The sequence below is a fragment of the Populus alba genome, chromosome 9 (assembly GCF_005239225.2).
Source record: "Populus alba chromosome 9, ASM523922v2, whole genome shotgun sequence".
In the NCBI taxonomy this organism is placed as follows: domain Eukaryota; kingdom Viridiplantae; phylum Streptophyta; class Magnoliopsida; order Malpighiales; family Salicaceae; genus Populus; species Populus alba.
Window position 1 is genome coordinate 4496991 of NC_133292.1, and position 12467 is coordinate 4509457.

The 12467-nt window shown below is 31.3% G+C and overlaps 2 protein-coding genes across 6 annotated transcripts; both read left to right on the plus strand.

The window, feature by feature from the left end:
- Positions 1 to 1440: 1440 nt before the first annotated feature.
- LOC118058006 (metal tolerance protein B) lies at positions 1441 to 3701 on the plus strand. 4 transcript variants are annotated; one of them, XM_073411256.1, is made up of 3 exons: positions 1441 to 1679; positions 1893 to 2431; positions 2512 to 3701. In XM_073411256.1, exon 3 carries the CDS (start codon positions 2512 to 2514, stop codon positions 3634 to 3636), a length of 1125 nt encoding a protein of 374 aa, XP_073267357.1. In that variant the 5' UTR covers positions 1441 to 1679; positions 1893 to 2431; the 3' UTR covers positions 3637 to 3701. The 4 variants fall into 4 exon arrangements, with proteins under 4 accessions (XP_073267357.1, XP_034926624.1, XP_034926625.1 ...); XM_035070733.2 differs by having other exon boundaries at positions 2315 to 2431; XM_035070734.2 differs by having other exon boundaries at positions 2321 to 2431.
- Positions 3702 to 8692: 4991 nt separating this feature from the next.
- On the plus strand, positions 8693 to 10943 carry LOC118058007 (uncharacterized). Of its 2 annotated transcripts, none has more exons than XM_035070738.2 (4): positions 8693 to 8850; positions 9093 to 9198; positions 10503 to 10626; positions 10716 to 10943. In XM_035070738.2, the coding sequence occupies exons 1-3, from the start codon at positions 8739 to 8741 to the stop codon at positions 10579 to 10581; spliced, it is 297 nt and encodes a 98-aa protein (XP_034926629.1). In that variant the 5' UTR covers positions 8693 to 8738; the 3' UTR covers positions 10582 to 10626; positions 10716 to 10943. The 2 variants fall into 2 exon arrangements, with proteins under 2 accessions (XP_034926629.1, XP_034926628.1); XM_035070737.2 differs by having other exon boundaries at positions 10737 to 10943.
- Positions 10944 to 12467: the final 1524 nt, after the last annotated feature.

The following is a 12467-nucleotide window of genomic DNA, read 5'->3' on the forward strand; positions in this document are numbered from 1 at the left end:
GATAATAATTAAAAAAAAAAAAAAAAATGTGATCAGGTGGGGCCGCCTGAATTGCTTTGCTGGACGAAAAAAATCCGAGGGCGGAGTTGGAAAATCCGTCCCTAGCATAGATATTGTTTATGTGTACGGTTGAAAAATATTTTTATAAAACTGATATTTTTAAAATTAATTTTTATTGTGTTTATATTAATACATTTTAAAAAATAAAAATATTATTTTAATATATTTTTAAATAAATAATATTTATTGACTTGGAAATCAAGTGATTTACTTGAATATTTAATTTTTTATGGACAAAAACATGAATTTAATAAACCTGAACAAATATTTTGAAACAATATCAAAATACCTTCACCTACACTGTTAATTTTTAATCCAAGCATACATTAAAATATTAAAAAATAGGATTATAATTGTTTTTTAAATATTTTTTATTTAAAAAAATATTTTATTTATTTTTTAAAAATTATTTTTGATATATAAATATATTAAAATGATTTAAAAACACTAAGAAAATATTATTTTAAAATAAAAAAATAAAAAAATTTCAAATCTTTTTAAAAACGTTTTTCAAACTCAAAAATAAATAAAATCTAAAATAAATTTAAAAATTATCATTAAATTTGATCTTGATTCAAATTCAATACAATTAAGTAGTTTTGTACATATTATATATAAAAAATTAGATTTGTACAAAATATTTACGATATGAATTTAATTGTCATTTTAATATATTAAGTTTATTAAATTCATAAAATAAGAATTTATCTTAATTTAATCCACCAATAAATGGACCCCAAATAAAAATGCTAGCTAAAATACTCTCTAACACATGATCAGTGATGTATATAAAAATGATTAGTGAGAAAAGTCCTTTGCTAATGTAATGTTTAAACTTTAAATCAATTCAAATTAATGTCTAATGTTTCAATTTATGTAGGATTTATGGTCTTAATGGTTAAATTTTAATATAGTGTTTGATTATTATTTAAAATAAAAACAGATGAAGAAACTAGAGGATATATAATCTTATTTATTTTATGTTTTTGTTTTTTTAATATATTTATATATTTATTTGTATTTGTATTTTTGTAGGAGTTTGTTCCTATAAAAATCTATTAATATTGTCTTCACTCATAAATATGAAAATCATTCTAATATTATCATAAAAAAAATTATAAAAGAAAATTTTTTATATCATATATAACTGTGGCAGAGGAGAGGATTTTTTAAAATAAATAAATAAACTGGTACAAATGTGTACAATAAAAAAAAAATCGTGTTTATACTTTCAAAATATTTTTTATTTAAAAATAAATTAAAATAATTATTTTTATTTTTAATATTAACATAGTAAAATAATAAAAAATATATTAAATTAAAATTTTTTATATAAAAATAAAAAAATAAATAGAAAAATAAATCCCACCACACTTCAAAAAGGTGCCCAAGACTGATATGCTCCACAATCAAACGCTTTAAAGGATGCCTTTGCTGTTGAACAGAGGTCCCGCCGGCCGGTCTTTCACATGGAAAATATGGAAAGGACTTGAATCTTTCTCTGTCTCTCCATATAAGGAGATTCTTAACAAATTTCCAATCAAGTTTTGATCTTTTTCACGTTTATGATCAACCCAATTCCTCAATTCTTGAGATTGGAGCCCTAAAGCGTATCATAGGTATAACCACCCTTTCCCTCCTGTGTTCTCCATGCCTTTTCTAATTTTTGCGACGTCTTTTAGATTTTATAAATGGTTATATAGTTTTTTTTATCCCAAAAACAATGCTTGATCAAACATGTTAGTTTCATTGTGCAGATCAGTTGCCTTACTTCTTTGTTTGAGTTTGTGGTTAGACAAATTTTGATTTTGTTGTTGTTCTTGACTTTTCAGTTCCTTTTTTGTGTTGAACTTGGATTGCGGGAACAATGTTTCTGAACTTCTTGGTGTATTTTTACATGCCTACTGAACTAGTTTCTGTCCATAAGGCAAAGCATTGCTGTTTGGCAGAGAGTGTTTTTTAATTAACAGACAGAACATTTCTTGAATGGATGAAATTGGAATCATGTTGTTGAGATGGAAATTCTACAAGGAAAGATAACTGAAAACAAGCACACCTTTGCCATGCCATGTGCTAAGAATGAGACTTTTATAGGACAAGCTCATGTATGTCACCGAAGATGATTCGGCTATATTTGCACTATAAGTATCAAAGCAATAGTTTAGGATGGTTTTTCTATCTGCAAATGAAATTCAGTTGGGAGAATCAGTATGCTATGGTTTAAGATCGCCTGTTATGTGTAATGTGATTGTAGTTGCAGGTTTCTCCGTGGTTTTTCCAAAAGTTTAGGTTCTGTTTTTGCTTTTGTGATTCGGAGAAATTTCTGCTGCTTGCCTGTTTGTGGATCCAATTAGACTATCGCAGTTTTTAGGTAATTTCGTTAACATTTGCTTTATCTATTCTTTGTCTCTTTGTTTTTCTCATTGAATTGATAACATCTTATCCAAGCAGATGGAACACGAGGAAATCTCCATTTTGAGATCGGAGGGCCATAATGATATTGAAATGGCTATTGCATCCAAGGAAAGATCCGTCCTTCCTATTGAACCCCAGCTAACTTACAGTCCTCTTTGTACCTTCTCCAAACAAGAAAGTTTTACTGTGGAATCAGAAGAGCGGTCAAAATCAGCAACGAAACTTTCTGGACTCATAATTTTCTACTTAATAGTTATGGCAGTGGAGGTCATTGGTGGTGTGAAAGCCAATAGTCTTGCAGTTATCACTGATGCTGCACATTTGCTAACTGATGTTGCTGGATTCTCTATTTCCCTTTTCACAGTGTGGGCTTCAGGTTGGGAGGCAACATCACACCAGTCTTTTGGATATGGTCGCCTTGAAGTTCTGGGTGCCCTTCTATCTGTTCAGCTCATATGGCTGATATCTGGATTTTTAATTTACGAAGCAATTGACAGAATTCTTCACAAAAATGCAGGGGTGAATGGTGGACTCATGTTTGCAATTGCATTATTTGGATTTATCATTAATTTTATCATGGTCGTGTGGCTGGGCCATGATCACTCTCATCATGCATGCCATGATCACAATCATGATCATACCCACAACCACGAGAGAGAGGATTTATGTGCAACAGATGAAGGGGGGGAGACTAAGCTGGCATCAAGTTCTCCAGCAAATACAAAGATGTTGAACATAAATATCCAAGGGGCTTACCTCCATGTCATGGCTGATCTAATTCAGTCTGTTGGTGTGATGATTGCTGGAGCAGTTATATGGGCCAAACCAGATTGGTTGGTGGTTGATCTTATCTGCACTCTACTCTTCTCTACTTTTGTTCTGTTTACTACTTTACCGATGCTTAGAGATATCTTCTGTATACTAATGGAGAGCACACCACGAGAAATCAGTGTTAGCAGGCTGGAGAGTGCTCTCAAGTGTATTAAAGGAGTTCAAGATGTTCATAACCTGCATGTGTGGTCCCTAACAGTAGGGAAACCAGTGTTGTCTTGCCATGTAATTGCTGAGCCTGGCGCCAGCTCTACTGAAATTCTTCATAGGATATGGGACTACTGTGAGAGAACACACAGAATTCATAATGTAACTGTACAAATTGAGTAGGAAGCTTTCGATCTCTCCAGCATGACTTTGTTTCTACATTTTTCAAAAAAAATATTTCTGAATCATTTTACGGCAAGAAAGTATATCGGAAAATAGTTGAACAGAATACAACCAGAAGAATTTTTGAAACCACAGAAGAGCCAACTGCCCTGCTGGTTTCTCTTGTAAATGATCATCTGACTTGAAGTAATGACCTGAAATGCTATGCTTGCTCTCTTCCAGTCAATGAGACCTTATTGAATATCCTATTACCACTTCTGCTGAATATTGTTTTTGAAAAAAGAAAAAGAAAAGGACTTGAAGGGCTAATCAAGCACTTGGCCTCGTATAGGAACTCCAGAATCAGGCAACCCTTTTATATAATATTCATAAGACCTCGTGTCAGGCAATGCCTTCTAAATGAGAGTGAAAAATATAGTCCATTTTGAATGAAGGATTGCAAGAATGGCTTGGCCTTGGTGTAGCAGATAAGACACGCTATTGATGACCACATCAAAACAGACATGGATGGGATGGCAGTGCAGGTAGTGTGTGCGTCAGCGCATGCCCAGAATTAGCTGATTTTCTTGTTTGGGATTTGGACAGGAGAGCATCCTTGACCTTTGGGCATCCAAGTCTTTGGAGTCTTTACGTGTCATAACAGAGGTCTGTCTAAATTCTAAAAGAACAGGTATAGACGAGGAGTTGTTGAGAACATATCGCGTAAATGAGTTGGTAGGATATTTTTATAGTAATTTTAAGAGTTCGGTAGAATGATTTGAAAGATATACTCATTTTTTATTTTTTATCAATATTAGAAAAAATATATATATATATATATATTAAAAAAATATGATAGATTGATTTGGGAGATATATGCTTAGAATAACTTGGAGGAAAAACAATATCCATTAAGGCTCCGTTTATTTGTAGAAAAGTGAATTCTTTTTGAAAAGTGAATTCTGGGAAAATATTTTTTGATATTTGGTAGTGTTATGGAAAATGAACTGGAAAATATTTTCCAGTGTTTGTTTGTGTTATGGAAAATGAACTGGAAAATAATTTATTAATGAATTAATTTTTTTTTCAAGTTTTATATATATATATATAATATAAATATTTAATCACTTACAAAAAAATGAAATCTAAAAAAGTATAATGATGAATTTTTTTTATTATATCCTATATTCATACATAACTTATTTTATAAAATATAACTATATATGTCATATCATATTATAGAGAAATAAGCTTGTGAAATATTTTTTAAGTAAAACTTATTAATATATATATATATTTCAATTTTAATCTTAAAATAAGTTTTTTTTTTCATATGAAGAAAGCCAAATTAGTTTATGTTAAGAGTTATATATTTGGGTTTTTTTGTTGGTATGAAGTATTTTTTAAAAGATAAATAGATACAAAAATATTTTGATAGGTATTTTGGATAAATATTATTTTTTACGGGTAAATACAATTATCCCTTTAATATCAAGGGAAGACTAGTTTTCTGTTACGGGGTTCTGGGAAAAATCTTAAAAAATTCCTCTGGTTCTTTGTGTGTCTCTGTCGCTTGGGTTTTTTTTTTCCGCTCTCCTCTCTGTTCCTCATCTTTTTTTTGTTCCTCCTCCTGTTCTTTGTGAATTGTTCTGGGTTTTTTCTTGCTGGTTCTCAGCACCCTTGTACGTGTTTCCAGCGTCTTCGTTCTTCTGCTTCTGGGTTTCTCCCCTTTTGGTCCTCGGTTCTACTCCTTTTTTTTCCAGTTTTTTCTTACTCAGTTTTTTCCCAGTTTTTCTTTTTTTCTTCCCCCTGCGCTCTCTCATCTTCTTTGGTTTATAGCCAGAGAATGCCAAGCATCCCTGCAATTGAAACGACTTCAAAGCCATTACTGTAGAAACTGTTCTAGTGGAAGGAGACGAAGAAGGCGATTACTGCAGAAAACTAGTCTTCCCTCACCCCGTAACAGGAAACAGATATTGTTTTTTTTTTTTTTTCAGAAAAGACAACAAAATTAAACAATATCAAGGTTTTTTTGTTATAATTCTTACAGATCTAAAAAATACGAAGAAGATAAAAAAACATAAAGAGATATAATAGAGAAATTTGAGGAGAAAAATACCTGAAATGCAAGTATGATTCTCCAACAGATCTTCTTTGCTTTTCAACTATTTTCAAATACAGAGAGAAGAAGATGTGTTTTATAAATAAAGGAAAGTGTTTTCCTTTTGATAAGGAAAGGAAAACACTTTCCTGCGGGTGAAAGTAATTTCCTTGTTGACCGGAAAGTTAAGGAATCCTTTGACTAACTTTCTGGATGGTTGCCAAACATTGAAAAATGAGGAAACTGAATTCCTGGAATTCAGTTTCCTTGAAACAAACAAGGCATAAATATATAAGCTAACCCTAGAATAATTACCAATATTTTATTTTATCAATCTGAAAAGAGAGATGATAAGGAAAAAAAAAAGTAAGAATAATTTCTTCCTACATGATGCAAGGACAAATATATATAGCAAGATAAATTAAAAAAATGTAAAAGTAAATATTTTAAAAAAAAAATTGAAAAGAAAACAAAAAAAGTGTTTAAAAGTAAAACCTAATTGATTCTAACTCGTAACAAATACACCTTGTTTTCTTGACTCGTGCCTACTATAATTTATGATTGGTGGATTCTTAAATTTTTATTTTTTTATTCAATAATTTATTTTTATTTTTTATTTTAAAATACAAGCATTGATTTAGGTTATTGTTAGAGACTAAGAACATTAATTTATAAACATATATTTTCTTATTATTTTAATATAAAAAAATCAAGACCTTTTTTGGTTGAATGCTATTTTTTCTCCTACAAGTTGTTGGGAATTTTTTTATTGTATTGTTAAATTTGATTAGAAAGTTGACCTTGAAACTTCTTAATCTAATTTCTTACTTAACCTGAATTTTAAATTAAATTATTTGAGAATTGCCCTAACATAATCCAATTGATTTGCCATAATTAAAGACAATCCAGACAACCAGTAAAAGCATGATTTTGAATAAAAAAATTGTCATTAATTTTTTTTTTTGACAATTGAGACAATGACATATTGAATTGATCCTAAGTCAACCTAATTTAATAAATCAAACCTGCAACCTAGGTTATGACCTATACTAGGTTTAATAACCTTTTTTTTGTGAAGCTATTTTTATTTAATTACATGATAAAAAATAAATAATCACAAAATCATGCACCAACCCAATGCTAAAACATTTGTTTGATATCGCAATAACCATGTAAAAAAACCAAAAAAATTATGAAGTCTAATTTTCAATGAACCCAACATCAAAGAATAAAATTGAAAAAGAAAACCAGTTTTTAAAAAATTAAATAATGTTAACACGTAAAACTCGTGATACAGGTCATTGATTGCACCAAGTTTAATAACTTTGGTTAATTTGTCAAATCAGCAATCTGAACCATGAACTCAACTTGATTTGATAACTTTGTGTTCTTTAAAAATATGTTTTGTTTAGTAAAACGATATTAAAACGGACACTCACAAAATCAATAACAAACAAAAAATTAAGACACTTTCTAAAATGCAAAAATTGTTTTCTAATTAAAAATTCATCATGATCTTAAAAGTTAATTAAAAGGATTAAAACAAAGTCTTGGTATTTTATATATGATTGAAGAAAAAAATGATAAATGCGATAAAATTATATAAGAAATATATTAAAAATCTTTAAAAATATAATTTTATGGTAATTTAATATTCATGAGTTTTTTTTGTTTCATATTAGACACATAATAATTAGAAAAAAATATTTTAACATTCCCATAAAAACCAATAATATTATTTGAGAAACATGATAAAATTGAATGATAATTTAAACATAATATTATTTTTTATAGTGCATTTAAATCTAAATTCAAAAAGAAAAGAAAGAAAATTCAAAACAAAAAGCCACAACCTCGCAACAGACCCAATATATAGAGAGCCAAATGCGTGTGGGCCTACAAGGCTAGGCCCACACAATTGGCCCTATATTAATTTTTTTTTAAGGTATGAACAACATATCATTTATTTTTTTAGAACAAAAATAAGTGCAAATGACACGTCGTTTTCCCATCCCAAATTTCCCTTCTTGCTTAGATGTGGTTGGAAAATCATGTTAGGGTGTTTTTGGGTTCATAAACTATTTTTAAACATATTTTGACCTAAAAAACATATAATAAACATTATTAGCAACTTATTAAAACCAATTTCTAACTCAAAACACTTTTAAATTAATTTAAAAACATAAGATTAAATCTAAGAAAATTCTCTCTTCAATCTCAATTTACTTTTTTAAGTTGAAGGTTCTCAATCTCTGAATTTATTAGCACCTTAATAAAACTTTTTTCAATTAATAGATCATTGACACTAAGATTTTTTTTTTATTGCCAAAACATGGTCAATCGATGATTTTCTCTATCTTTTATTCTCTCTATTTTCTCAAAATTAAGAATTGAAATATCAAGAAAGTCAAATTTTATATCAAAATTAAAATAATAAGGAAAAGGAAAGTAAGTGGAATAAACATCACCTTTTCGTCTAAAATTGAGATTGGTCATGAAATGTTTCTTTAATTTTGCACAAAAAATTTGCTTTTGTTGAATTTTGACTTGTTGAATTTTTTGAACAATTAGTTATTAAAGGATGTAATTGAAATAAAAAGAAGTTTGAGTATGAAAATTTTAAAAAAATTATAGTTACCATGGATAAAGGGTAGTGTTTGGCACTGTGGTAAAAAAACGCTTTTGAAAAAAATTAAAAATTTTTTATTTTGTTTTAAATTAATATATTTTTATTTTCAGATCATTTTTAATATATTTTAAAATAAAAAATATTTTAAAAAATAATCACTCCAAACTCTTAACTATACGCACCCTTTTAGTATATTTTGTAACTGCAACTAATTGTAATGTAATTAAAATTGTAATCCTATAATAAATCTTTTCTTGGCCTTTTGCGTGCACAAATCCAGACCGAAGGCCCACTAACGTTGGCTGGGCCACTCTTATAAATACATGCACGCACAAATTTGGAGCCACATGAGTCCCTGCATTGGAACACTGCAAAAGAAAAAGAAAATAGAAAATGAGAAAGGAAGATACAGTGAAGCTGATAAGCGCGGAGGGTTTCGAGTTTGTGATCCACAAGGAAGCTGCTATGGTTTCACAAACAATCCGCAACATGCTCACTTCTCCAGGTCCCCTTCTCCATTTCTTTCTTCTCCTTTTATTTTATTGCCCCCCTCCCCTCTCTGCTCTTATATTTAATGGGTTTCTTTTCCCGTTTTCATTGCAATTATTTGTTTCAATGTAATTAATTACCGCTGGGTTACATGCCTCTGTTTTGTTTTTTGAATTATTTCAAAAATCAAATTATTTAGGTTAATGTACAATTCTTGCGTGAATTAGGGTTTTCTTTTTTCCTAAAAAAATGTGGCAGGGGGTTTTGCGGAGACGGAGCATGGAGAAGTTACTTTTCCGGAGATAAGCACTACCATTCTAGAGAAGATCTGCCAGTACTTTTACTGGTCTCTTCAGTATGCCAGGTTCTGTTCTTTTCCCTCGACTTTTGTTTCATGTTCCCATAATTTGTAGCTTTTCCTTGTCGCCTTTCGATGTTTAGTAATTAATCTAAATGATTCGGATTTGATTCGGAATATATTGAATTTGTAAATTAAGTCATGACTCCTGTAAGTAGTTTTTTCGTTGCAAACATCTGTTGTAACTTTCTTTTCCTTTTCGAAAATTTTGTTATGATTTTGAGCAAATTAAGGGCTTATCACCCTGTTTTCTTTTATTTTTTTTTTAAATTGTACATGTATGTTTTCCCCGAGCCTTTTTTTATTATTATTTAATACCAGCCAATGACCTCATATTAACACTTTGTTTTCTTTATTTTTATTTATTTTTCTGTATGCTAGTTTCTATTCATGTGTGCGTGTAACATTCACACAGAACATCACCATCACCAAGTGTTTCACAACATTACTTTTCTAAGCGTGCCATGTCTGTGTCTGTATCTGTATCATGCAGTAATGGGCGGAGACAAACATTTTGTTCCACATACTAAGGATGCCACTGTCTATATGGTCTAGGGAAGCTAACACTAGTTGTTGCTGTTCTTGTCGCTTGTATCAATCTTCCCTGAGTATTTCCAGTCTGGTTTTGGATTCATATGTGAAATTATTCAGGAAAAAACTTTCTATAATCTTTCATGTTTTGTTTGGTTAGGATAATTAAGATTCAGGATTAATACTTTTCCTGTGTTTGGTTTCTTTTTGAAAAGGGGTCATTGGAACTCTTGATTTCTTTACGGGGAACCTGGAGATTGGGTGCTCATTATGAATTGTACAATTCTTGGTGATGTTTATATTCCTAATTCTCCACTACGGGGATAGTATTTGTTCTTATTCAATCACACTGTTCTTGCTATCCTAATTATAGAGTTGTAACTATCTGAGACAATTTTCTTTTCTTATGTGGGTAAGTTGATTTTTTCTCCTGCTTCACCTAGTCAAGCCTGTCTGGCTTAGGGATTGAGCCAGCTAAATGGGTTTTCTTGGATTTTTTGCGATTTGCATTGCATGCAATTGTTGTGAATATAACAGCTTGTTTCTCATGTCAATGCATGATTGATATATTTCATTTAATTTTACCGCCAACAATTTATTTAATTTCTTTTCATATACATTTATTTGCTGTCGCTGATTTTTTTTATCTCCTTTTTTGACAAGTTGTTGAAGGTTTTGATTTATATTATTCGTTCCAATTAAGCAATGTCACAGGCATATTATGAACTGTGTATTTCCCTATCTTCTATATTGACAAGCAATTGCTATCCTTCTGACAGTGGAAAGGAGACTGAATTCCCAATTGAACCTGAACTGACACTGGAGCTGATGATGGCTGCTAATTATCTCCACACTTAAAACTAGATTTCGTCACTTGCTTCTAGGGTGATGAATCATGATGCCGTAAGCTTTCTGCTTAAATCACTCCCTGATATAAAGCATCTGTAATTTGATTTTCTGCTAAACCCATAGATGTTTCATCATAGCTATAGTTTTATTGCTATACCTAACAGGATAATTAAGGATGACATTGTTGCCCGAGAAGACCGTGGAGTTCCTGTATTTATGCTGTGGACTGGAATTCACCTCTTCATGTAGTTATATGTCAAATTACAATGCCATTGATTTAACTGAGAGCAGTTTGAGAGTATGTAAGAAGATGATTGCTGTGATGTATAAACTTAACTTTTTCAAGCAAATGAAGTGGGGATGCTAAGAAAGGGACTTTGTTCTCATGTGATGGTTACTTTGTTGTATTAACGGGTGTTTTTTTAAAGTTAACTTGCATCGCTTTTCACCGTGGTTCGTCAGGATAAGGGAGAGAACCTACAAGATCATTGCATTTATCTCTCGAAATTCCACTCCGTTTCTGTTCTTGCATGTGTACATTGATTATATGAACGATGGAGTTCATGTTAGTTGAAATCTGTCTGGCGTATACATGTATTCTCGAAAGCTCACTGTTACTGTAAACAAATGAATGTCCATATGAACATATTTTAAAATGGAGCATCACATGGAGTTATTCTCAAGCAAGGGCTGGGCTCTCACAATCTGACTGCTTAGATTGATGTCTTTCCCGCCTGTCAGAATTTGTGTCAGATTGCCGCATCAGATACTTCATCGAGAAAGGTAAAAAAAAAAGAAGAAAGAGAAAAGCCTCTAGACTTTAGAGGATTTACTGGATGATCTTTATGTCCTTCAAATTCTCAGTGGGGCCTTTTGAGTTACATCTCTACATGTTCTTAACTTGGGGGTCGAGCCTTTTCCATCTTTCTGCGCTGCTTTCGAAGATTTTCTTACGTTTACACAGCACATCCTTGACAGGTGACAAAGGAACTTCCACAAAGACATGATTTAGATCTGACAGTGTCATTTTATGTAACCAACCATAGATGCGATTGGTTCAGATCCAACATAAGTGGGTTCTGAGGCGAGTGGAATTTGTCAATCTCAAATACCAGGAGCTGAGATCGAATCATAGGTTCTACCGTGGATCTCTTGTTGTACTTCCCCGTATATTTTTGTCTCTCAGTTCTAAACCACCAAGCCATGGGAAAATAAAGTCCAAGAGTATCAGAAATCACCACAAATAAAAAAAGGTTAACTAAGCAAATAAAAATGAAGTCTGGAAAACGACTATCAACCAATGAATTTTTCCTTGAGAAGCTTGAGAAATGCTCCCCGTGCACACGTTATGGATCCTGTAACTTCTTCCTGATTATAGTTTATGACCCTCTTATGTTAGGGTGCCCATGTTTGCCTTAGAAGCTGATTTTTCAGAGCTTTCCATTACTCGTCAACTCCAAATATCTGTCCTCTAGATTTCCACGTCAACGATTCACTGTTCAGGCTATTTCTGAACTCTGAAGATTTTTTTTTTTTAACTCGCTATGTGTTTATAAACCATCTTGGAATTGTGTCATAATGTTGAACAGAGCTACTATTGTCTTACTAATAAGTCTGTTGGCTTCTAAGTTATTCCTCTTCCTATTTGTAAAGCATGATGCTTTAGGATTTCATGACTCGTCACGGTGTGCAGCTGCTTATGTTAACACTTGATTTCCATTCTAAGTGGCCTTTCATGGCTATCAAATCAAATCTACTCAAATGTCAATCAATAATCTCTGAGCAGTCTTTTTATTCATGTTCTCTATTCCCTCTTCGGGTTATAACTCCCGGTAGTTATTTGCCACTCTTGTGTTTTCAATCCTTAATGCCTCCACTATCATTTACTTAGCATT

Coding starts and splice junctions, on each gene's coding strand:
- LOC118058006 (XM_073411256.1), top strand. CDS start 2,512: ATGGAACACGAGGAAATCTCCATTTTGAGATCGGAGGGCCATAATGAT.
- LOC118058007 (XM_035070738.2), top strand. CDS start 8,739: ATGAGAAAGGAAGATACAGTGAAGCTGATAAGCGCGGAGGGTTTCGAG. Junction 8,851..9,092: donor CAACATGCTCACTTCTCCAG/GTCCCCTTCTCC, acceptor AAAATGTGGCAG/GGGGTTTTGCGGAGACGGAG. Junction 9,199..10,502: donor TGGTCTCTTCAGTATGCCAG/GTTCTGTTCTTT, acceptor TCCTTCTGACAG/TGGAAAGGAGACTGAATTCC.